Source organism: Macrotis lagotis, chromosome 3 (genome assembly GCF_037893015.1).
Source record: "Macrotis lagotis isolate mMagLag1 chromosome 3, bilby.v1.9.chrom.fasta, whole genome shotgun sequence".
NCBI lineage: Eukaryota > Metazoa > Chordata > Mammalia > Peramelemorphia > Peramelidae > Macrotis > Macrotis lagotis.
In genome coordinates, this window is record NC_133660.1 from 223,144,708 (window position 1) to 223,170,786 (window position 26,079).

General features: G+C 34.9%; 2 protein-coding genes across 3 annotated transcripts in view; one reads left to right on the forward strand and one right to left on the reverse strand.

Annotated features, from left to right (window-relative positions):
* LETM1 (leucine zipper and EF-hand containing transmembrane protein 1) overlaps positions 1-26,079 on the forward strand; it is an 84,889-nt gene that overhangs the window by 19,638 nt on the left and 39,172 nt on the right. For both annotated transcript variants that reach the window (XM_074229939.1, XM_074229940.1), the window contains exons 3-6: positions 7,965-8,418; positions 19,449-19,592; positions 20,221-20,358; positions 24,333-24,536. In XM_074229939.1, coding sequence (XP_074086040.1) covers positions 7,965-8,418; positions 19,449-19,592; positions 20,221-20,358; positions 24,333-24,536 — 940 coding nt within the window. The remainder of the gene's footprint in view (positions 1-7,964; positions 8,419-19,448; positions 19,593-20,220; positions 20,359-24,332; positions 24,537-26,079) is intronic.
* On the reverse strand, positions 146-727 carry LOC141518172 (heat shock factor-binding protein 1). Its single transcript, XM_074229946.1, has one exon. The coding sequence runs from the start codon at positions 695-697 to the stop codon at positions 467-469; it is 231 nt and encodes a 76-aa protein (XP_074086047.1). The 5' UTR covers positions 698-727; the 3' UTR covers positions 146-466.

The following is a 26,079-nucleotide window of genomic DNA, read 5'->3' on the forward strand; positions in this document are numbered from 1 at the left end:
TCATTTATTCATTATTAGTACAACAGTAATTTTGTGCTGAGAATTACAAACCATAGACTCTGGGTCTTTTACTTCACAAAGAGTCTGATAACAATTGAAAAAAATCAATATATTTCTTAAAAAAAACTCATGGCAATTTGTTATTAAACTGAAACTACTACAAAAGGAACAACCAATGACCTGACAAAAAAATGCACCAAAAATTTTTAAAATTTTAGCCAAGAGTAGTCAGAATTTTTAGTTTACTAACTAATGTTTACACATTTTATGTATTATATTATGAAGCTACCACGCACAAGAAATCAAAAAATAAATCACTTTGAAACCTAAACTGCATATTCGAGGAATACAAGCTGTATAATAAAAAATGTTTGCGCACAGTAGTTAGTTGAGAAAAGCTGTTCATTCACCTCTTGGCTTGTAAAAAATACTTTCCAGAATCCACTCCAGATGATTAACAAAACTTTTAACTATTACGTGTAGCAGGTACTCTGTTTTCCCCTTCTATTTCTTCCACCCCTGCTTGGGTCATAAGGTCAGCGATGTTTTTCTCCAGATCATCAATGCGACTGCTCATATCATCAATTCGGCCAATAATCTGATCTGACATGGTCTGAAACTTGTCCTGCATCTGCTGGAGCAGGGTCTGAACCACAGCGGTCAGGTCCTGTACAGTTTTGGGGTCTGTCTCCGCCATCGTGCCAGCTTCAGACCGCACTCAGCTTCCCAGTTTCTGTAGCAGCTTTTTTATGGTCAAGTTCTTTTTTTTTTTTTTGACTCATTTTCCCAACCTGTTTCTTCACCATGAACTTTATTTAAAAGTTGAGCTAGTTCATTTGAGGATGGAGAGAAACTGTGCCAAGCTTCAGGCTTTTTTTTTTGTGTTGTTATTTTCGGAACTAGTTCTGGGGGGGTCTGCAAGTCTTTGGTCCTTCCAAGGTAGCATGATGCTGGGACAAGTGCCATCACTTCTCCCCTTTTCTGTGCTCTTCTATACCTGCAAATGGTGGCGCTCCTCTTGGTTATAGAACTTGTGAACAATCACAAGCAAGTCTTTCCATCCTGGAATACAACCCAGAGTTGTGAATGGGCAATGGTGTTGCTGATCAGCTGCAGCTAGAGCCAGCAAATCTTATTCTAATGACTTGTCCGGACCTCTCCATCTTCTGGGCTGAGAATCCCAAAGCTGCTTGCATGGCCCATTGTTTGTGTTCCTTCCGTGTTTTGGCCTGCACTCATCCTCTTCTGTAGTCCTCCCAAGTTAGCTTAGATTGGAACTGTGTCTCTCTTTGATCTTTTGTTGGCTGTGCTGCTCCAAAATTTCATTTAAAACAAGTTGTTGGAAGAGAATGTTGGTGAGTTCATCTGGATCCTAGCATCTATTCAACTATCTTAACTCTGTCCCCATGGTGATTATTTCATGAAAACATTATTTATAATTGTGCTTAAAATGATGGAAGTTTGATTTTCTGCATCTTATGACATCTTTTCCTAGATGTGATGATTTATTCATGAGAGACAAAAGATTACAAGGATGTTAGGATGGTGAATTGAGAGAAATAGGGAAGAGGAATGTGTTGTAAATGGTGGACTAAATTGTAGTTAAGTTGAATTGGAGGTGATGATAAGATATCTAAGTGGAGATGTCTTAGGCAAATTTAAAGCTGGAACTTGGGTCTGCTAGGTTTGGAAATTGATATAGTATTGTATTTAAAAAATAAGCAATTTACATATAGACATGAGTATTGAACCTTTAATATTAATATCTTGCATGGTTATATACTTAACTGAGCAGGGCTGCCACTTTTCTTTTTTTAAATTGTAACTTTTCTTTTTTCCAATTATATACAATTTTTTTTGCTAAGTTTTAAATTTACAATTTTTCTTTCGCTCCCTTTCCTCTAACCCCCAACAGAAGGCAGTCTGAGAGTCTTTACATTTGTTTCCATGATATGCATATATCAAAATTGAATGTGTTGAGAGGAAAAAAAACTATCCTTAAAGGAAGAAAGAATATTAGAAATGGCAAAATTATGTAATACATAAGATGACTTTTACAAATTGTTCTGGATACAGATGATACTCTCCATCACAGATCACCTAAAATTGTCCCTGAGGGTTTTTTCCCTTTTCCCATGATCTCTTCAGGATTTAGACCCACTAGTGGTGTTGCTGGATCAAAGGGTATGCACATTTTTATTAGGGCTGCCATTTTTCAAAACATTTTTGAAAGTCCCTTTTAGAAAACTATCTCCCCCCCCCCCCCCCCAGGCAATGGGGTAAAGTAACTTGCCCAAGGTCATATAGTTAGGTAATTATTAAGAGTCTGAAGCTGGATTTGAACTCATGTCCTTCTGACTCCAGGGCTGGTGCTCTATCCACTGTGCCACCTAACCTGCCCTCTTTAGAAAATATTTCAAGTCACATTCTTTTGGAATATATTTAGTGGTCAGAAATATTTGCTCTTTTAAGATACATTTGAATTTTGATTGGAGCTTAAGCTGGTAAAGAAAGTTGATAATTAAGTTGAGTGGTAATCTTTTAATTAATAAGTGAGATCTTGTTAAATAATGATGAGATTTGTTTTTTTGTATGGCTAATAAACTGATTCTGAAAACAGTTTCAAAAGAGATTTTCCATGTTGTTTTTGAGAAACTGTTGAAGTGTGCATGAATGAATGAAAAACATTTATTAAGGACACTATGTTCAGAGCTCTAGGGATGCAAATTGAAAAGCAAGGCAGTCCTTGTTTCAAGGATCTCATTCTATTTTGAAAACAGCAAAAGCACAGTTGAATTTATGTCAATAGATTTGACTCCAAAAAAATTTTAACCATTGGATTTTTTTTCACCTGTCTTGACCTTTCTGCAGCATTATCTACTGTATCCTTATGATAGTCCCAGTTTTGAAAATCAGGAACTATTCTATTGATCAGAACTACTAATAATTGAAGACTATCACATCTTCCTTCTATTTTTTCTCTGCATTGAACTATCATGATATTGTTCTCCTGATTTTGCTACATATCTGGTCATTTTTCAGTGTTCTTTTATGCATTATTCTTCATATCCTTCCTGTTGAAGATTTCATAACTGTCCTGGGCCTTCTTTCTATATACCGTCTTTAAATTTATTGTTTTAAGTTCTCATGTATCTTAAGTATCTTTACGTAAATGACACCAGAGCTACATGTCTTACTCATTACTTTTCAGAATTAGAGAATTGTCTTTTATTGCCAGGTGCCTGCTAGACATATCTTGATCTGTACTCGCCATCAGTAACTCAAACTTAGCATATCCAGATTGTTAATGCTTTGTCTTTCCCCTTCACTTGATCCTTTTCTAGACTTTGCCCCATCTCTGTTGAGGGGCCTATCATTCTTTCAGTGATCCAGGTTCATACCCTCCATTTTCCTAATTCTCTCCTTTTTTTCCCTCCCTTCCCCAATATATATTTAGTTGCCAAGATGTTGTTAGTTGTACCTTCAGAATAATTTTGCATCTATCCCTTTGTCACCATTCATATAACAATGATCCTTGTTAGTCACCATTGCCTGCATTATTGAAATATTCTTTTTATTTGTCTTCCTTGTATTTCCACATTAGTCATGTTGTGATGGAACACATAGAACCTTCCCCTCCCCCAGTCAAGATAAAGAAAAAAAAGTATGCTTCTGTCTTTATTCAGACTTCATCAGTTCTCTCTCATGAGACTTTATACTTGTCTTATATCATTTTATTGCTGAGAATAGCTGTCATTCACAGTTGTTCATCATACAATATTATGGTTATTATGTATAATGTTCTGTTGGTTCATGTATCAGAACTCCGTCAATTCATGTAAGTCTTTCCAGGTTCTTCTGAAAGCATACTGCTCATCAATTTTTTATAGCATAATAGTTTTCCATAGCAATCATCTGCCACAGCTTGTTCAGTTACTATTCCCCAGTTGGTGGGCATTTGCTCAATTTCCTGTTCTTTGCCATCACAAAAAGAATTGCTATCAGTATTTTTGTAAATACCAGTCCTTTTCCTTTTTTTTAAAATCTCTTTGGGGTTTACAGACTTTGTAATTATACTAAGTATTCCTGAGGTGAGAAAAGTCTTGAAAAGGAGAACTTTGGATAGAGTAGATAGGTAGTGGGTCTTGGGTTTTTGCAAGGCAAATGGGGTTAAAGTGGCTTGCCCAAGGCCACACAGCTAGGTAATTATTAAGTGTCTGAGACCGGATTTGAACCCAGGTACTCCTGACTCCAGGGCTGGTGCTTTATCCACTGCACCACCTAGCCGCCCCTGATGGTGGGTCTTCGAAAAAGATTTCTGATTAGAAATTTAACATCAGAGGACTTATATTAAGTGGGGGAAAAGGAAAAACCAAAATGTTCTTTCGCTTTTCTGTTATGATTATTAAAAGAGAGAATGAAGCTTTTTTAGTTTGTTTGAGATCTTATCTAAATCTGGCTACATTTTGAGAGATGTAGCATAGTCTTGCTGAGGAAGAAAGGGAGAATAAGACTATGACCAAAAGTGTAATATAACAGTCTTACTTATATGACCAACATAATCATTTGGTCTGGTGTTCCCAGGGCAACCACAGATTTTTTAGGGGTGAATTAAATATTTGATCAAAAACAGTAGGCTAATTTTTAAGTTGATAATTTTGTATGACCTGTGAATGATGTTATAAATATCCAAATGGCCCTTGGCAGACTAAAGGTTCCCCATCACTAGTCTAAAACATGAAGGAGCTATCTGTAGAGACTTTTGTTTTTGTTTTTTTGCAAGGCAGTGGGGTTAAGTGACTTGCCCAAGGTCACACAGCTAGGTACTTCAAAAGTGTCTGAAGTCAGATTTGATTCCAGGGCTGGTACTCTATCCACTTCACCATCTAGCTGCCCCTATCTGTAGAGACTTTTTAAATAAGCAGTACCATGTCAAGCCAGAATTACCTCTGCCTTGACATGAATGACCTTGGAGATTTGCTATACTAACTTTAGAATAATGCTTGGGATATTATTAAGTAGTGGCTGATAACAAGTAGGCCAAGCAATGAAGTACTTGTATTCTTTTTCTTATTTCGTTTTTCTTTTTAATTCATTTTATTGAAAGTAGTTATATAAAACAAATAGCTTTTACAGTTATTTTTGTAGAATATATTAATCTTCTGTGTGTTGGTTTTAATCTCACTTATGAAAGTCACTAATATTTGCCGAGCTACAGAAGTAAGTACTTGGCACTACTGTTTGTTGCCTGGTGATATCTACTAGAATTCTAGGCATAGGTTTTAGGAGGAAACACATGAATAACTGGAGTCAAGTCTTAAAATGCTAACCTATTAAACTGAAAAAAATACTTCTATAGGAAATTTTTTCTCTATCAAAGACCTGATGTGATCTGCAGCATGTCATTCACAAACTGAAATATTTGAAAGATCTCCTTATAGAAATTCCTCTTCAATTTGAATTTTGTAATAAGCTTTTTTTCTGTAACAAAGATGAATATAAATACTTTGTTGAGGAAGAGACATTTAAGGCCTTTAAGAGTATGTGTGTTTGTGTGTGTTTTAAACAAATTTTGTTTTTCTTATTCTTGGCTTTTGAACATAATTTTCTAGTTTTTATTCATCTGTAACCTTTACCTTTGACCTTCTTTGTATTTAGATCAAACATCAAAGTACTAATTCATTTCATTTGAAAGGTCTTAGGGGGGTGGTTAGAGAACTTAGGTCCTGTAGGCAACATATTTGGATGAACAGGTCTAGACCTTGGAAGAGACATTGGGGAAAACAGTGCAAAGGTTGGTGAGATATCCAGAATTGGGGTATTATAGAGAAGGGCTGCTCTGTGACATTAATTGCAGAGAAGTTGATGAAGGTGAGACTGAATCATTTATAGTTAACTGATTATATCCTGAATATAATTCCCTTGTATTAAAACTTTACAAGTAGTTAAAATTCACCTGGAATTTTTGCCTTTTTATGTAATGAAGGAAAAAAATCTTTCTTCTCCCTTTTCCTGAAGAATTGGGTTATGGGAATATTTTGGATGCTAAATGGTTCTTGAGCATTACACATTCAAAACCTACCTATAGTTGGTAAAGATAAGCATTTTTGGATTATATTGGGGTTTAGGAGGAAGAGGAAAAACCTTTTCCTCAAATATAGAATAATCCTATAATCTTGTCTGTCTTCATTGGTATCATGTCTTAATTGAACTAGCTAACCAAACCTCTTCTGCTTTTTCTTCTTGTTTATTGTTTTTTTTTTTTTTGCAAGGCAATTGGGGTTAAGTGGCTTGCCCAAGGCCACACAGCTAAGTAATTATTAAGTGTCTGAGACCAGATTTGAACCCAGGTACTCCTGACTCCAAGGCTGGTGCTTTATCCACTAGCCGCCCCTTTTTCTTTTTGTTTAAACTCTGTAGGACCTAGCAGTTCAAATATTTATAAACAAGTCACCTTGGAGACTAGAGACTACAAAATTAATATTATTTATGTAGATTTATGGTAATAGAAGAGTGATTTGCTTCTTGACTCAGAAGGAATTTTTCAGTAAATAGTTTACAGTGAATGACTGAAACCATTTTAATAGGAAGCATTTGGTTAGTTAGTGTTGCCTTAACTGATTTTAATGTTATTTGTTTAGAGCCACTTCACAGGTTTTTACAAAATTTTTGAAACGTTATTTTTATTTCATTTTTTTCCAATTATATGCAAAGACAGCTTTTAACATTCATCTTTTTTTTTAACTTTTGAGTTCCATATTTTTCTATCTGATAAAGCTTGTATATGTACAATTGTACTTAATATTTCCATATTAGTCATGTTATGAAATAAAACATGAGAAAAAGAAAAAAACAAAACAAGTTTGAAAAAGTTTAAATAGTATTCTTTGGTCTGTACTCAGCTCCATAGTTTTTCCTCTATATGTGGATGGCATTTTACGTCACAAGTTTTTTAGAATTGTCCTTGATCACTGAACTGTTGAGAGGAGCTTAGTCCATCATGATCACACACACATTAAATTATCACACAGTGTTGCTGTAAATGTGTACAATTGTTCTCCTGGTTCTGCTTACTTCACTCAACATCAGCTCATGCAAAGTCTTTCCAGGCTCTGCAGCAATGATCATTTTCCTTTTCTGTCATTTCTGTCAGTCTGATAGGTGTGAGATCGTACCTCAGAGTTTTCATTTGCATTTCTCTAATCAGTAGTGATTTAGAATATTTTTTAATGACTAAATAGCTTTAATTTCTTCATCTGAAAACTACCTGCTCATATCTTTTTTTTTTTTTTGCAAGGCAAACAGGGTTAATTGGCTTGCCCAAGGCCACACAGCTAGGTAATTATTAAATGTCTGAGACTGGATTTGAACCCAGGTACTCCTGACTCCAGGACCAGTGCTTTATCCACTATACCACCTAGCTGCCCCTTCTGCTCATATCTTTTAACCATTTATCAGTTGGAGAATGACTTGTATTCTTATAACTTTGACTCATTTCTCTATATAAATGAGACCTTTATTAGAAACGCTGGCTATAAAAATTGTTTCCCAGACTTTTGCATTACTTCTGATCTTGGTTACATTGTTTTTTGGTGCAAAGCCTTTTTAATTTAATGTAATCAAAATTATTCATTTTGCATTTTGTAATATTCTATATTTCTTGTTTGGTCATAAACTCCTCTCCCCATAGGTCTGACAGATAAAATATTCCTTGTTCTTAAATGGTTTATAGCATCACTCTTAAGGTCTGAATCTTGTACCCATTTCGACCTTATTTTTGTAAAGGGTGTGAGATGTGGGTCTAATGCTTAGTTTTCATGGATCTGTACTTAGTTTTTACAAGTATTTTTTGACAAGTGTATTGCTTTTCAATTTTTCTTGCTATATTATGTCTGTGTATAGTTTTTAGATCATAAGCTAAATTCCTTGATTGTTCACTGCTTTCTCTCTCTTTTTTTTTGAAGGAATACTAAGTTTGGTTGTTGCACTCATGCCCACTCTGTTTACATTTCCTTCAAAAGTAATCATTTAAATTATTGGACTAAAAGACCTGAACAAACATATATGGTAATAAGATCTCCTGAATCATGGACGCCTCTTTCCAATTTGCGCTCTCTGGAATCTCCTCATGTTTCTGTGCGGTGCTTTCATTCTTCTTGTTCCCTTCGAGATGACTCAGTAGTAGAAAAGTCCTTGAAGAAAATTAAGGATAAAAATAAGAAGCTTGAAGAAGGTGGGCCTGTCTACAGCCCCACTGTAGAAGTGCCTGTGAAGAAATCACTTGTTCAAAAAGTTGTGGATGAGCTGAAGCACTATTATCATGGCTTCCGGTTATTGTGGATTGATACAAAGATTGCTGCAAGGACACTTTGGCGAATTCTCCATGGTAGCACCTTATCTCGGAGAGAGCGTAGACAGGTAACAGGGAGTGAATGACTTTGATTACCTGTGTTTGATTTTGCTTGATTTAATATTGCTTTCAACTTTCTTAAATTTGAGAATTAGGAACAGAAAGACCCTTTTTTTTTTTTTGTATAAAATTGTGTAAAATTTTGTGTAAAATGTGTAAAAATTGCCGTATGAGTATTACTTTGTGGCTATCGTTGTATGGAATAAAAAAAAAGATCCTTTTCTTCCCCCAAACCCCACTTCCTTTTTAAGTGTAAAGAGGAATATTTTGAGAGTTAACTGAAGGTACTATAGAGTATTGGCCTTTCTAGATGATTGGACTTGATGTTAAAAGACTTGGATATCTTTTTTTCTTGCCAGGTTATCTCGGGACTAAATGCTTCATTACTTTCTTCAACACTTAAAGAAGGGTATAAGCCTATTCTCTCAGCCTATTGTGTAGGAATATTTAAGGAGATTTCAAGAACACATTTGTTAAGTTCTTTATGCTCTTGGAGTTAAACAAAATAAATGTAGAATTATGAATAACTGGCTTGCAGCGTTAGTACTTATTGGGGAAACAAAATTCAGACACATTTAATGCCCTAAAATTTACATTTAAAATAGTTGTTTAATACTGTAGACAGAAGCATCATTAGAATATACTGTGTTTTTATTTCATTTTCACTGAGTGCTATACAGAGGGATATATCTGGAAAATATATTGGATTTTTGTCAACAGTTTTCATCTTATAAAACTTGAAGAAGAAAACAGAAAAACATATTCTGTCTAGGAGAACTTTTTAGACTCTGGTCTTTTTCCTGAAAATGAATGTTAGAATAAGAGGGAAGGTCAGATGAACTTCGTGTACCCCCAAAACAAGAGAGTTGAGACTTTGGTGGAGAAGAGGAAGGATACAAAGATTACTACTTTACTACATGCAAGTCTTGGACTTCTGAGGTTTGAGAGGATCTATTAATTTATTCACTACTTAAAATCTAATGAAACATTATCTTTATTTGGGTATTTAGAATACAAAAAACTATGAATTTCAGATTCTTTGTGTGTGTATAAGCACAGCCTTTGAAATGAAAATAATAGAATTCTTAATTTAGATTTCATATTTAAAACATTTGCTGGTTTTATATTTTTATATATTTTATATATTTTTATTATTCCTTGTTTAAAACAGTAGGATATTTGGTTGTAATTTATAAAAAAAATTTTAATTCTGCTTTTCAAATTAGAAAATTTTATGGAAGGGAAATGCAAAATATCTGTATGAATAATCTCAAGTAGTAAATGAATTCAATTTTGAATGATTTAATTTGTAGGGCTTTTTTAGTTGTAATTCATATCATTGAATACTTGGGATTGTCAGAATTATAGCTGTTGAATATTTCTGTAAATATATGTTTTCTTATGTATATTATGGTTTGAGTCAGGTATGTATTGATCTGTGGATTAATTTTAACATCAATACTGGAAATTATACTTGTATGTCATGATTACTAATCTGAATAACATGTTAAGTAATTATCTTAGTAGATGCCTGCATTAATGAATAATTCAAAATTGATATTATTAATAATGGATCTGTAAATGAAAGCTCTTAAGAAAAAATCTAATATATAAACATAGTGTCTGTTAATTTTTAATGTGATTTTTTTTTAAAGTCTATTATTATGTAGTTTTTCTTAACATATTTCAGTTGGAAACTTAAACAGCAAAGATCGAAGGATGATTCAAATCCTTATGATGATTCAAAGTAGCTGCAGGAAACTGACACAATGAACTCTTAGAATTTAAGAACCTGGGGAATCAGATTGACAGCAAATTTGGTGTGTAATGTCTCCAAGGGCTTTTCTGTTTTTGTTTTTTAGATCAATGAAGCAATTAATTAATCTTACTATATAGAGTATTTCAGTTCACTTTAAAATGTCTGAATAAATGAATTGCATTTTTATATTTCTGCATGTAGTTAATGGTATAGACTTAGGAGATAGTTAGGAGCAGTTGTTGCCTGTAATTTTTTTTTTTGCCTCAGTTTAAGATTTCATATTCATTGTAATTTGAGGATAGATGCATGATCAGAGATGTCTTCTGAAGCGAAAATGTATCCAGAAAAGGGTAACACTGAAATGATTGAGGAGGTGCATTGCAGACCATACAGTGTTTCTTGCCTTTTTTTTTCAGGGAAGTAACTGGTAGCTCATTTTATTGTCAGCCAGCCTTTTGTCTCTATTTTCTAAGGCATGCCACTGCTAATGGGGAATGTTTTAATGGTGGTCCTAGTCCTGACTGCAGTGAAAATGGGGGATATTATGTTAGATGCTTAGTATCAAATGATTATTATGTAGTTCAGAAAATTTCTATAAGAAATTCTTTTACGGGTCTTGATGTTAAAAATATTTTGATACCTTTATAAGAAATTTCATTTTCTAAATATGAAGTCTCTCAGAAACTAAGTTTTAACAAAGGAAACATTGTCAGAAATCTGATTTTATTTTTTTCAATATTTCTTCAGATCACAAATGATAGACTGTGTGGAACTCTTTAGAACCAGATAATTAGATGAATATTTATAGTAATAATATTTTTAAAAATTTTCTTTAATTTTACAGTCCCCCCCATCTTTCCCTTCCCTCTCCCTACCCCTCACAGAAGGCAGTCTGATAGTCTGTAATAACTGAATTTTTTGAGAGCAATTTGAGAGCAACTCTAAGGAATAGCAGTGCAAGTTTTTTTATTTCCCTTTTTAATATGAGATAATTGAGATGGTGAAGTGACTTGCCTGAAATTACTTCCTTGATGGGTAAGCTCAGAGCTGGGCCTGGAGCCCAGGGACCTAATTCCACCTCAGCCTTTTAGGCATTAGTATGGACACCTTGGAGCTCAAAAAGGATCACAAATTGCCCACAAGAAGCTGATGTGTGAAAGGGCCCCTCTCCCAAGTCATCTCGGGAAGTCCCATTGTTTTGCTGTTCTCTGCGTAGATAATGAAAAGATAAAGACCTGGGGAGCATATTTATCCGGGAGTCATTTTCTGCTTTTTTCCTTAGAGCAGGAAGCAAAGGCAGCATGTGTGAAACCCATCTACCATCAGTTGTTAGGTGGCAGACATTTTGAGACAAGAGATCACTACTAGTTAGAAAATAAATTGAATGATATCTGATGATTTGGCATGTAATATAATGATGTGAATACTATAGTGACAACAATTTTGAATAAAATGTCAATAATTATACTTGCAGAAAAAATCTTCTTTCTGTGTCTTATTGTTTAGTGTATTTGATTGTAATTCAGACACATTTAATCCATCCCCTAAGTCTGTTCCATTAACTGTACACAGAAATGTAAAACTGCAATTCATTTATTCACACATTTCAAAGTGAACTGAAATATTTGTATTTGATTGTAAATCTGAAGACCAACCTGGCTAAGTCTGGAGAAACTAATTAAATGGCAGGCATTAGGTTAATGAATGCTTTCAACAGTGGCACCTAATGACAAAGAAAACTTTTAGTTTCCATCTGTGGAGAGAACATTCATTCTGATGAAATCATAGATCCTTGAAGGACTGAAAAAGAGAAAAATCACACAGTGAAATAAAGTTCACATGATGATAAACTGAGTTTCATTTAAAGAAGTCACACAAGAAATCCTGCAAAATGAGATCATGGATATAATCTGAAAGTACTTTATAAATAACAGCAATTGTTACCAATATCAGTCTGACCATTATTAAAGAGTCTTTGGAAATTATATTTGTATTGATCACAATAATAAAGAGGTAGACATTATTTTGCAGTTCTGTATACGTGTAATCTTAGAGACTTTTCTGGAAATTTCCTAAAATTTGTTTTATATTCCATTTTTCCCTTGACTTCCTTATAAAACAGGAGAAATATTCATGTGATTGCCCTAGAGTATAGTAAAATCACAAGAGTATGACAAAAAAAATTATTTTAATGAATTTTACAAAATCTGGTATTAACAGTTCTCACTATGTGACAGTAATATTGAAACTAGACATAACCATGATAGTCATAGTGTGGGAGGTATTATGGACAGAAATAGAAGTCTTAATGGCTGGCTTCCTGATTTGGCTTTGTTCCTGTACTGCTCTAGCCAGTCACTTCTTCTAATTTTACATTAAGGTAACTTCTCAATGATCTCTTTTCCTTAGACTGTCCCTGCTGTTTGCTGGTCATTTTCCTCACATCAGGTTTAAAAACCTGAGATCTGGTTTTTGGTATTTTTGGTCATTTTAAATACCGGTCCCTGATCAATTGAGGGCCAATTGAGAATGATAGCCTTTGTATTCTCATCCTGAATTCCTTGACCTCTGTTTTTAGATTAGCTCTTGGGGATAGTCATCCCTCAGCTAGAGCTTTCAATATTGTCAGCAAAGACTTGTTAGATTTGACTAGGGGTGAGTTTTTAGAACTCTTGTTAACTTTGACAGTTTGCCTTTTGCCTTTGTCTTTTACAATTTTCTGCATATTGTCTTGCTTTATAAAGGGATAGCTAAATAGTAATCTGCTTGGTCTGGTGATTTTTTTTTTTTAAGTGAACTATAGATATTCATTCAGCAAATTCCTGCTAAGCACTGTTTTAGGCAGTAAGACACACAAAGACAAAAATGTGATAGTACCTGACTATTAGCTTCCTTTGCATTCATTGATTATCCCAGTATGAGACAGGTTTCTTTTGATTTTTAGTTGTTTTGACAATGACAGCATAGATTTTCAAAGCCTTGCTTCATTGCTTAGAGGGAAGGATTCTTTTTTTAATATTTTCTTTCTGAGTATTATGTTTTGGAATCTAGTTTTGTTATAGGGACTTACATAGATATAATTTAAAAGTTAAATGTGGGTTAATCTTTATTCTCCCTTTTGATTTTTGTTTTAACTTAAAATATAGGTAGAGTTTTAATTATCAACAAACATCATATTACCTAATCAGTCATGTTATCCTGATTATGTGAAAGAAAATTAATGTGATCAAATTGATTTTCTTCATTAATAAAGACTATTACACTGTCAAGTGATAAAATAATTAAAAAAATTTAAATTTCTAAATGTTATTTTGTATCTAGTAATTACTTGTATTGTTAAATTTGCTCTTATATGACAATTTTTGCCACAAAGTGAATGGTGTTTTTTTCAGTTTTGTTTTGGATTTTTTTTTTATTTTTGCATTGGGGTTAGGTATAGGTGTCTTGCCCAAGGTATAGCTAGCTAATTGTTAAATGTCTGAGGCTGAATTTCAACTTATGAGTCCTCCTGACTCCAGGCTGATGCTCTATCTTCTGTGCCACCTAGCTGTCCATTTTTTCAGTTTTGAGATACTTTTCAATCTCTATTTTTAAAATCTCAGGTTTCTGGAATGTCTATGTATTAAAATCATTCATGGCTGTGGTGGCAGTAATGGGATCTTGGCTTTGGTTATAGCTTGATTGAGCCTAGCAGAAGCTCACCTGGTGTGCTGTCCTGGGAATTTGTCTACATAGAAGAAAAGCTGCTTCTGTTTGATGGTGATTGTGATGGTGAAGCATTTGCTAGAATCTTGTGGGATAAGCAATAGAGCATAAAAGAAAGGAATAAATGGAGGTGATCAGGAGCTCCCAGGAGAGCAGAGGCAGGTGCTTTAATATTGGAAGAGGAGAAAGACTGATAAAAGTAATACAAGGGGTGCTGCTCCTCAGGGATACTGAAGAATTAAGGTGTCTCTTCCCTGCCCATTTGTAACTATCCTAGGACTGCTGAGAATGACATGAGATAATTCACTAAGTGGTTTTGATTCATGGAAGGTGTTGATGTGCCTGATAGGAGCAGTATGAGAGGCAGCATTCACTGTGTACAATGATGTGTGAGTATGGTGGCAATAGTGAAAGCCACAAGGGTTGGAAGACTACTGTAGCTGGGAAGACAGCATAGACACAAATAATCCACAGAGATTCCCTTGACATGACTCATCTGTATCTTTCTGTATTCATCCATTCTTTTTTTCCTTCCCTTTAATTCCAAAGGACATGATTCCCTGTCTCTTAGTTCCTTCCCCTTGCCCTACCTAGGTCAGTTTCCACTCTCCTAACTTCACCCATAACACCCCCTTCCCTCCCTCTAATACCTCAATCTTTTTCAACTTTGTCCTCAGTTAAGGGATCATCCTTTCCTCTCCCTTTTACTACCAAATTTCTAAAAAGAGTAGTTTGTACTTTCTATTTCTACTGTACCTACTTATTTCTCAGCTCCTAGAAATTTAGGTTGGGACTAGGTGACAGAGGGCTTCAAAAGCTAAGCAAAGGAGGTTATATTTGAGGCAATAGGAAGCCATTTTTCTTGAATAGGAGAATGACATGGTCAGAACAGCTACTTACGAGGTTCACTTTGGAAACTAGAAGATATATTGGAACATGACAGAGAAATTCCAGTTGGAGAATTTCAGATGAAAAGTGATAAAGACTTGCATTAAGGTGATAGCCTTGTGAGTAGAGAGATGCATGTGAGAGATTGTGGAGGCAGGAAGATTTGGGAAAAGATTGACTATGGAGAATGAGGAATCAAGGATAGCACCAAGATTAGAATTGTTACTTGTGCCCTCAGCAAAAATTGGGAAGTTCTGAAGTGGAATAAACTTGAGGGAAAAAATAAGATGTCTGTTTTAGACATGTTGAGCTTTAGTTGGCTATAGACATCAGTTGGAGATTTGAGAGCAGCTTAGGAGGGAGACTAGGACTGGACATAATTTGAATCTAGTAGGGGTCATGTGAATAGAAATGATCATTAAGTGTTGGTAGCTGATGAAGTCATAAGGTGAGAAAGTATCGAAAGATTAGACACCAGAATATATATATCCTTGAGGCATTGTATTGGCAGTAAATCAGTAAGAGAAAACAGACAATAGTAGAACCAAGAGAGCAAGATTAGGAAAACCTTGAGAGGAGACAGTATCCAGGAAATACTGGCCAACAATATTGAAAGTTGCAGAGGTTGTGAAGGATGAGGATGGAGCAAAGACCACCAGATTTGACATGTAAGAGATGTGTAAATTTGGAGTTTAAGTTGAATGTTAGGTTTAGAAGTCAGATGATTAAAAAGTTGAAAAATGCAAGGAGAGGAAGTAGAAAAAATGAATTGACAAAAATGCCCTCTGCCCTCCCCAGGCATGCCAGTGAAAAGTGGTAAGTGATATGACAGACTATAGGATGACAGTTTTGAGGAGGTGGTAGAATCTAATGAAGGATTTTTAAGGGTGGGTAACTTGGGCACATTGGGTAGCCAGTTGACGGGTAGTGAAGTTGAAGGTGGTGTGTCTGAGGGAAGAAAGGGCTAAGCTGCTAGAGAAGATAGGAAGAGAGAGAGAGTAGATAAAGGCTATTTGTTGATGAGGTTAGCCTTTTTGAGGAGACTCGAGTAAGGTTTGGAGAGAATGGAGGTTCATTTTCATTGGTTTTAAGATGGAGAGAAGAGAAAGTGATGACACTTCTGGCAAGTGGTTCTTAGTGCAGTGCTCTTATTATTCAAGTCAAGATCTCTATTTTTCTTCTTAAGAAAGATGGAAAGGGGATAGTGTGAAGGAAGATGGTCTTCATGGTGATTGAGAAAGAGAATCAGTTAAGTCCAATTAAAAGAATTATCATACTGTGGTTAAGGGTCCATTTGAGATTAGAAAATATAAATTTGTAGCAGACTGTGCTACTCATTTGCATTATTTCCTCAAGCTTTGTTAGTAGTATGTTAGAGTTGAAGATATAGATGGTAGGAATAATTGATTAGGGTTCCATCACAAGTCCTTTAGAATTATCTGTTTATTGTACTGTTGAGATGAACAAGTCCATCATAGTTGATTATCCTGCAATGTTGTTATTAATGTATGGTGTTCTTTTAGTTCTGCTCACTTCACTCAGCATTAGTTCATTAAAGTCTTGGCTAGAAATAATATAAATTTTTGTTTGTTTTTGGAGGGCAATGGAGTCAAAGTGACTTGCTCAAAGTGACACAGCTAGGTAATCATTAAGTCTAAGTCGAATTTAAACTCAGGTCCTCCCAGGACTGGTGTTCTATCCATTGCGCCACCTAGCTGCCTGAAATGAATTAACTTTTTTTTTTATTGAAAACAACTTTGAGGTTTTTTATCTCATTCCCAGAAAATTGACAAAGATCACAATAATTAAAATAGTCCATGTTGAAAAAGATGGGGAAAAAAGTCATACAAATAAACTGTTGATGTTGATCCGATAATTCTGGAAGACAGTTTTAATTTTGGAAAGAAATTATGCTTAAAAATATAACCAAGATATGAATGCTCTTTGATCCAGATATGCCACTACTATGCATATATATCCCAAATTTGTCAAAGACAGAAAGGTCTCATATACACCAAAATAATCATAGCATCAGTTTTTGTTGTTGTACCAAAATAATGGAACAAAGGAGGTATCCACTGATAAAGAAATGGTTAAAGAAATTAGTACATAAAGTTAACAGGATAAAATTATGCCATTAAAAATAAAATACTTAAAATATCCATGAAGTGATTAATATGAAGAATTCAGATAAGGATGGAAATAGGGAAAAACTCAAATGAACTGTTGCAAAAAACAGTAACTAGGACAATATATATATAATGATTACATCAATAATACATGGGGAGAAAAAGTTAAAACTGAATGCAATATAAATTTTAATTATATCCCTATATTGACCTTAAAGAAGAGTAGAGGAGGGGAACTGTAGGTATGGAATACTGCATGTTATATATAACACATGATTATTGTTTTGTTTGATTTTGCCAATTCTTTTCCTCTTTTTTAAAAAATCTATATTATAAAGTGTGGCTCATTGGAAAGGGGGAGAGGAATAGATTTAAAAATGTTAGTGCTGTGAAAACCCAAAATAGCAATAAAAATAAGATTTTAAAAAGTTCAGTATCTAACTTATAACCTTTCTCTAATCCTACTCCTGTCTCCCTATTTGAAGACTTTATATTTAGATGGCTCTTTGAACACCTTTTTTATTCATTAGTTTCCTTAATTTCCAGGCCTTATGTATCTTTATTTTATTTCAGTCACCTATAGATCTGGTCATACAGAATTTAGAACTCACTGGTCACAAGATAAATGCTTTGAAAACCTTAAAGTTCTCTATAAATGAGTTATAAAATATAGGTGTGGAGGTTCAGAGTAGTCTATAATCTTTGGGCATATTTTCTCAAAACTGAACATGTTTTCCAACACACTTTTCACCATCCCTTCCTGTATCTGCCTTGCCATTGAATCTGCCATGTGAAGGCAGAGTCAAGATGGTGGAGAACAGGCATCAAGTTGTCTTAGTTCTCTCTCAAACTCCTCCAAACCCCTTTAAATAATTCCATAAAACAATGTCTGACAAGGCAAAACCAACAAAAAGGATGGAATGAAATGGTTTTCCAGTCAAAGATAACTTTGAAGGTCAGCAGGAACCTGGTTGAGAGGAGAGCACAGTCTAGCACAGGTTGCACCAGCATTGACCACCTCCAGCAAACTAGAAGCAGATCTTGGGAGCCACTGAATCGGCAGACAGTGTCTAGTTCGAGAGGTCTCATCTACAGACAGGGGCTTGAACACTTGATCAGAAGGAGATTCCAGGGGTCTCTTTGTTGGGACTGAGAGCAAGACTCTAGGTCACAGTCCTGGGTGGTAGTCCCAGGGTGAGGAGGAACACAGTGCCCACCAGAGCTTGTAGCCACAGTGGCACAGACCCTTGTCACAGTTCTAGCTGTGTAGCCTTGGGCAAGCCACTTAACCCCATTTGCCTTGCAAAAACCATAACCGCTTTGCCTTTGATTATCCTCCTATGAAGAATTACAATTCAGAGACCTGGGAATGCAAGTGTAAAAGAAAATAGAGCTTTATTAAAGAAGTTACAACATAAAAGAAAGTGATAGGAAAGTTAAGTAGAGATTAAGGAGTCTGGAAAGGTAGAGGAGAGCTGAATTAACTCTTTTTTTAAATTAATTTTTATTAAAGATATTATTTGAGTTTTACAATTTTCCCCCCAATCTTACTTCCCTCCCCCCATGAATTAACTCTTAAAGAGGACAAACAGACTTGCTTCTAAGAAATTTTAATATTGTACCTTTTTTACTCAATGCCTTCTAAGTTTTGCATTGGAAAAGTGAGCAAATTGAGAAATAGAATCATATACCACACCTTACAGTCATTCCCTAATTGATTGGCATCCTCTCAATTTCCACTTTATTGTCTTCAAGAAAGTTAAATATTTTTGTACATATGGGGCAATTATCTTAAAAGCCCACTATATGTTTTGTAGATTGCCTTGTGTAAATTCTGATACTGCTTGCCCCTTATTTGATCAGTTCAATGTTCTTGGTTTTTCTTCCTTTTTTTTTTTTAAAGGCAGTTGGGGGAGAAGTGACTTCTAGACTCACACAATTAGTAATCAGACAGTGACTCTTCAGCTCACTTCATCTCAGATCAGTGGTGCTTTGGGTCCTTTCCTTCACTTTCCTTCTCTTTCGTTCCTTGCTTAAAAAGGGGAAATGTGAGCTTTTTTTTCCCCATAGATTAACCTGTAAAAAGTTAACTTGCTATACTTTAAATCACCTATAATACATAGAGTTGTTTGTTGTTCTATTGATGATCTATAGAATGATTACATTTTGGAATTAGTATGCCTTAAAGAAAAGAGGTTGTATGTAGTTTAATTTGCTTTTTTAAAAAAATTAATCAAAATTTATAGAATGTATATTAAAACTTAAGAGATTCAGAATCTTTGATTTTAAAGAAACTTAAGAATAGAATTAGATGGAATCTCTCTCTAGTCTAGCCCTTATTTGAAGCTGTAAACCTTGTACAACTTACCTGGCCTGTGGTTTTCTAGCCCTGCTTGAAGTTCTTTGGGATCAGAAAGACTTGATATTCTTGGTATTTTCTTCTTAGAAGCTCTTCCTTATAATGTACTGTATGTCAATGATTCTTATGTAGGGAAAAAAAATTCTTCCTTTGTAAAAATTACTTTCAGTTACCCACTAATATTTTTCTTTTCCCCAGTTTCTTCGTATATGTGCTGATCTCTTTCGCCTGGTCCCTTTCCTTGTCTTCATTGTGGTCCCATTCATGGAGTTCCTGCTTCCGATAGCTGTTAAGCTCTTCCCAAATATGTTACCGTCAACATTTGAGACACAGTCCATAAAGGTAACAATAAATATGAGTCAAAATGAATGATATTTAAATTTGCTTAAAATAGCTTTGTACTTCATTGGCCAAATTTCAGACATTAACCATAGTTGTCCATATGGAAACTGTTAATTTTAAGCTGCAGTGCAATAATTTTCAACAGACTTGAAGATTTTGTGGTTATGCTAGTCTAAGTAAAATAAATTTTTTGTGTGATTTATATTCCAAAATTAAATAATAAGGAAGCCATTTTGTTCCTATGGAACCAGTCAACCATAACAAAATGGTTCATTTCTGCTGATAAGATGGCAGCTTCCCTGTTTTGGTAGATTCATTATGGCTATGCTCCAAGGAGAGATAGTTGTGTGATAGTTACTCTTGTTTATTTGTGTTTTGTTTTTGCAAGGCAATGGGGTTAAGTGACTTGCCTAAGGTCATACAGCTGGGTAATTATGAAGTGTCCAAGGCCAGATTTGAACTCAAGTCCTCCTGACTCCAAGTCCAGTACTCTGTCCGCTGCACCACCCAATTGCTCCACTGATAGTTACTCTTGAGCAAGATATAACAGGGCAAGTCTCAGAATTAATAAGTATTTCTGGAATAGGACATTGTGAGCCAAAGTTTCCTTTTACCTTCCTATTTATAGGAGGAGAGATTGAAGAAAGAATTGAGAGTAAAACTTGAAGTGGCTAAATTTCTTCAAGACACAATTGAGGAAATGGCCTTAAAAAACAAAGCTGCTAAAGGAAATGCAACGGAAGATTTTGCAAAATTTTTTCAAAAGGTAAATATGATCTCTCAAATGTTTAACTTGTTTAGTTTTCAAATATTTGGCTGACTTGAAAAGAACTTGAAACTGTTTTGAATTTTTTTTAGTGTTATCTGAAATCAATCATTCTTGCTTGCTTTTTTGCTTTGGTCATTCATTAGGAAAAATTTACAATGAACTTTTATTAGTATTATGTCTGAAACTTAAGTCTTGATGGAAGGGTCTCAAACTGAGTTGGGTTGTCATCTTAGACCTGCTATATTATAGTCATGGGCCCCTGAACAAGTCATCAAGTTATCTTTCCTTTGTGTGAGCTTTAATTTCCTTAGTTGTAAAGTAGAGGTAATGATCCTGTTTTGTATTATCTTTTTCTGCTTATTTTATTTTATTTTTTTTAGGTTTTTGCAAGGCAAACAGGGTTAAGTGGCTTGCCCAAGGCCACACAGCTAGGTAATTATTAAGTGTCTGAGGCTGGATTTGAACTCAAGTACTCCTGACTCCAGGGCTGGTGCTCTATCCACTGTGCCACCTAGCTGCCCCTGTTATTTTTTTCATAAATTCAGTTTGCTACCCAAAATACAGTCACCACATTTTTTCAGTATGATATTTTCTCAGAATCAATTTAATGTAGCACTATGCTAAGCTCTAATCTGTACTTAACAGTTTTAGTTCAATCATGACTATAAGAAGACTCAGTTCAGTTGATGATAATTTTCCCATTTGTAAGATGAGAAAAATATGTCCATTTCATCCACTTCAGAGGCCCCATAGTAGAATGGAGAAGAGTTAACAGACTTATCTGAGAGGGAGTAGAAAAACTGAGACCAGACCATATCTTATGGTCCTCCTGTTATAACTTGACATGTACACAACACGCTTTTTTATTTTTTCCCATAAAACTTCAAACCATTTTTCTTCTTGACTTTTTGACAAAAGTGGAATAGTAACAAGCTGAGGAGACAGAGGCTCTGATTGGAGTTAATACAAGGATCAAGGAATAATGTATTTTCTTCTATTTGAGGGGAGCTGAGATTACAGGTTCTAGCCTCATTTTGATTCAGCATGATATTTCTTTTGAAATATACAGCATTTTAGTAAGTTTTTTAGAGATGAAAATAAGAGAAGTTTAGTAAGAGATAAGGAAAGAAGCCCTGAGAGTGTCTGACTCAAGGCTCACAGTGGTAGGAGGGTAGAGCTGAAATTCAGGGCAGCTTCAGTGCAGTTAAGAGTGATGACATTCATATCTACCACTAATGTTCTTGTATTTTCCTCATAGGAGTCTCCTAAACCTCCCATGAAAGGATATTTGCTCTGCTTTTAGACAGGGGTCCACTGAAGTTGACTTTGTTTTCCCAGAGCACATTGGATGATTGAAAAGTACTGCTGATGTAAGGCAGCAGTGATGAAGGCAGCCAGAATTGATAAGATTGCCTCTTAGACAGGAAAGAGGTGGATAAAGACAGGATGTTGACTGGTTAGAAGTCAGTCTTTTTATGTAATAGCAGAGTCCACCACCATAACTGTTACATAGATTCACTCAATTTTTTCCCTAGGACTCATTTTTCTAGATATAAACATAGACATTCAAGAGAGATGGAAGTACATGTCAAAGTTCAAAAAATGAGCTGATAATAAACAAGCTGGAACTCAAATCCAAGGTTGCCTTTATTTTTCAATGCAGTTATGTGCCGGAGACAAGGACAGAAATGAACTCTGCCCTTTTGAGATACAAATTCTGCCATGGAGGGTAGAGGGGAAGAAAATGTAATGTGTAGGAAGTAATTTGAGAAGAGAGTAAGTGCTAGCAATCAGGGAAGCAAATCAAGGGAAATACTTCCCTTGTGTTTTATCCAAGTTGAGATTAAAAGGAAGGGATTCTAGGGAATGAGGGAAGAAAATATGTAGTAGGCTTGGAGCACAGCTTGGGCAAAGAAATGAGACTAGGGTGTGGAATTGTGAGTGTAGGAAGAAGTTGTGTGTAAGTGAACCTTAATGTGGGAAGAGGAGCAAGGAGTTACTGAGAGGTTACAATATAATCACTGTTGCTCATTCATAGTGTCCTTGTGTCATCACATATGGTTACACTGATATTCATTGTACTGTTTACTTAAATAGGAGCATATACCATATACTTTAGAAAGATTTCTATCAAAAGAGATAAAAAGTGATGCTTTTAAAAGGTTAAAACTTCACTTTATTTGGAAATTGCTTTAACAGTTTTTATGTTAGCTTACAAAAGAAGTAGTTTTTTTACATATTACATATCTAGTTTATATTTGCTCATCTCAAATCAGCAAAAATTGGACCTGTGCTGACATTTCTGTTTTTAAAATATTTGACTAAGAGAACTCATTTTTATTTGCTATTAATCTATCAATATTATATTTGTTGCTCTGACCAAAATAAAACCTTGTTTTATATTCATTTTGCTGCTTTGAAACACATTTGATATTTTTACTACAATATTTTCTCAAGAATTTTTAAGTATTATTCATCATTTCTTTTCATTCTAGATTACAATCCATTAGCTCAAATGCAACTAATTAATTATAAAAAAGAGAAAAAGACAATGTATACCATGGAAACAATGTACAGACTAACAGACTGCCTTCTATGGAGGGTGAGGGGAGGGAAGCAAGATTAGGAGAAAAATTGTAAAACTCAAAATAAATAAAATCTTTCTAAAAAAAAGAAAGATCTTTTAATTTGTAAGGAGCCTTGTAAATTGAGAAGGTTTGAGCCTCTGAAAAATTCTGTCTTCAGCCGTGTGTATAATGATATTTGGAAGGAAGAACTTGAACTTATTTTTGGTCCCAGAGGGCAGAAGTTAACGGCTAATAGGTAGAAATTATAGGGAGGCAAATTTTGGCTCAGTAGATGAAAGAATCTTGTTTGTAATATTTGGACTTGTTCTCAAATAGAATGGGTGGCTTCAGAAATATAGTAGTGCAAGAACTAGGTGGCCATTGTTGGAATGTGTTAGAATCAGTGCACTATTGCTTCCTACTAGGTCTGAGACTATCCGAGAAATAGCTGTTTGGTGAGTGGTGGGCACCAGAGGATTCAGTTAACATTTCAGCCTGCTTTGTCAGCGTTTTCTCAAATGTGAGGTGAAGCCAATGGGTTTTGAAATTCCTTGTCTCTAGACTCACTTTGCAGCATTTGCAATTGTCAGGGTTTTAAATCCCATTTTGTTAGATCTTTGACTTTTGGTCTTAGTTACCCATATTACTGTCTGAAGGCTCTAGCTCCACTTAATGTATGCAATCTTAACTTTGATAGTTAGGACTCTAAGGATACTCTTGAAAAAAAATTAATGACAGTTTTTAATTGTCTTTAATATAAAAAATGGTTTCTTGTATTTTACATGATCAGCCTTGATTCTCAAATCTCTCCCATCCAGGATCATTCCCAGAAACTCAGAATAAGCCATCATGTGAAATTACCCAGTGAAGTCACATTCATTGATGTATTGATGAATTTGCTTTGGAAATGTTTGCTAAAGAATAAAAGCTCTTTAAAAGATAGATGCTTTATAAATTGAAAGAGTTTTGAGCTTCTAAAAACTATTTTCTTCAAATATTTGAGGAGTAGTTTTATGGAAGAATGATTCAACTCTTTTTTTTTTTTTGGTCCCAGAGGACAGCAGTAGGAGTAATGGGAAGAAGTTATAGAGAGACACTTTTTGGTCCGGGGTGAGAAATAAATAACATTTGGGTCAGTTAAAAAAGGAACAGGTTGAGAGTGAGGTGCAGTAAAGATGGTTTCTATTCAGGTCCTGGTTAGATGAGTTGTATTGAGGTCTTTCTAGTTCAGAGATGTTTTGAGAAACCTGTGACAGGGCCCCAGTGCATGATCCTGAGCTCTCTTTTGTGGAGCTTCAGATCTTAGAGTTGAGGGGGAGATGGGGTTCCTGACTATGTTCTTTGACTTGTTGCTGATTTGTGTGAGGCCCAGTGGAGAGCTTTTCTCTCCTGTTTGTTTTGCAGATACGAGAGACTGGAGAGAGACCCACCAATGAAGAAATCTTGCGCTTCTCCAAACTGTTTGAGGATGAGCTGACTCTGGACAACCTGACCAGACCCCAGTTGGTGGCCCTCTGCAGACTACTGGAGCTGCAGTCTATTGGGACAAATAACTTTTTGCGCTTTCAGTTGATAATGAGACTGCGATCAATGAAAGCAGATGACAAGGTAGGTGGGCAGGAAAACTGGGCAGGGTCCTGTCTCATATTTGCAAATGCCTTTTTGGTAGAAGAGATTTTACTTAGAATTCTAGCACTTCTCTGCTGGCCAAAAAATGAGGGAGTTCTCAGGGCAGATGGGTAAATTTTCTTGCTTTAAGTTCAACATAAAATTCAGGGTATCTCAGAAGTCTTCGTGCAGTTATAAACTTTAATAACTTCAGAAGGAACAAATGTTAAGCATTACCCAAAAATCCTCTAAAAATTTATTTGTTCACATTTATTAATTTTGTGAATTCTTTTTTTTTTTTAGATTTTTTTTTCTCAAGGCAATGGGGTTAAGTGGCTTGCCCAAGGCCACATGGCTAGGTAATTATTAAGTGTCTGAGGTCAAATTTGAACCCAGGTACTCCTGACTCTAAGGCTGGTGCTCTTATCCATTGTGCCACCTGGCTGCCCCAATTTTGTGAATTCTTAATGACACATTTTTAGTTTTAACAAGGCAACATAGTTTATCATTAAATGTTACATGTGTGAGTTTCTGGTTATACTTTCTCAGACCAATTGATTTGTTTGAGGAAGTTCACTTGCTTGGTTATCTCAGTACCTGATATATCTCCATTAGACTTTTTCTCATGTGGTTACATCAGAAGTGATGTATATAGGTATGAAAACTACCCTCTTTGGATGATATTATGGCTAGAATTACAAATGCAATTCTTTCTTACATTGAGCAAAAGCTGTTGAATGTTTTTTGCAAAGTTCGAAAGTTGAATTAAGTTATGTATTGCACAAGATGATGAGTTTGAATTTTAGTAAGGAAATTATCAATAATTAATATTTATCATAATTAATCTTTTAGGTTTTTTTTTTGTAAATTTGTAGCTTTTATACTTTTGAAGCTATTTAAGTTTAAGACACCAATAAGACTTTTGAGACACTCTATATTTTGGTTCTAGAATCTGCCAAGAATATTTTTCCTGCCTGAACCTGTGGATTGCAACTAATAATTTAGAAAGGAGAATGAGCTTTGATTAAGCTGTTCCTCTGTCACTCAGATTATTGTCAGATACTTAAGTCTGAATTAGCCAGTCACCTGCAGGTCATAAATAGAAGACATTGGTTTACTTTTTTGCAGAGCTGTCCTGGTATCTGCTTGTTAGAATGCCAAGCCCTGGCTCACCCAAATACTGGTCATTTTTTGTCCTTTATGTTGCAGTTTCTTCATGATTTCTTTAGTGTAGTTAAAATATCTTGAGTTTTCTAAATCTTAACATTCTTTATTTTGAAAATAAGATACCCAAAAGGAAGTCATGAGGAAAGGATCATCAATTAGGAAAATTGCCAGTTTCTTTTTTTGTTTCCATATTAATATTTTTCTATAGCAGAGATTCTTAACTTGGGACCATTAAACTTTTTAAATATCTTAATAATTCTGTTTCAATGAAATTTGTTTCCTTTGTAATCCTCTGTATCTCTTTTATTCTTTTTCTACTGTTACTCTTAAAAGGGGTCCCTAGAATTCCCTAGTCTGACATGGGCCTTAGTATCTG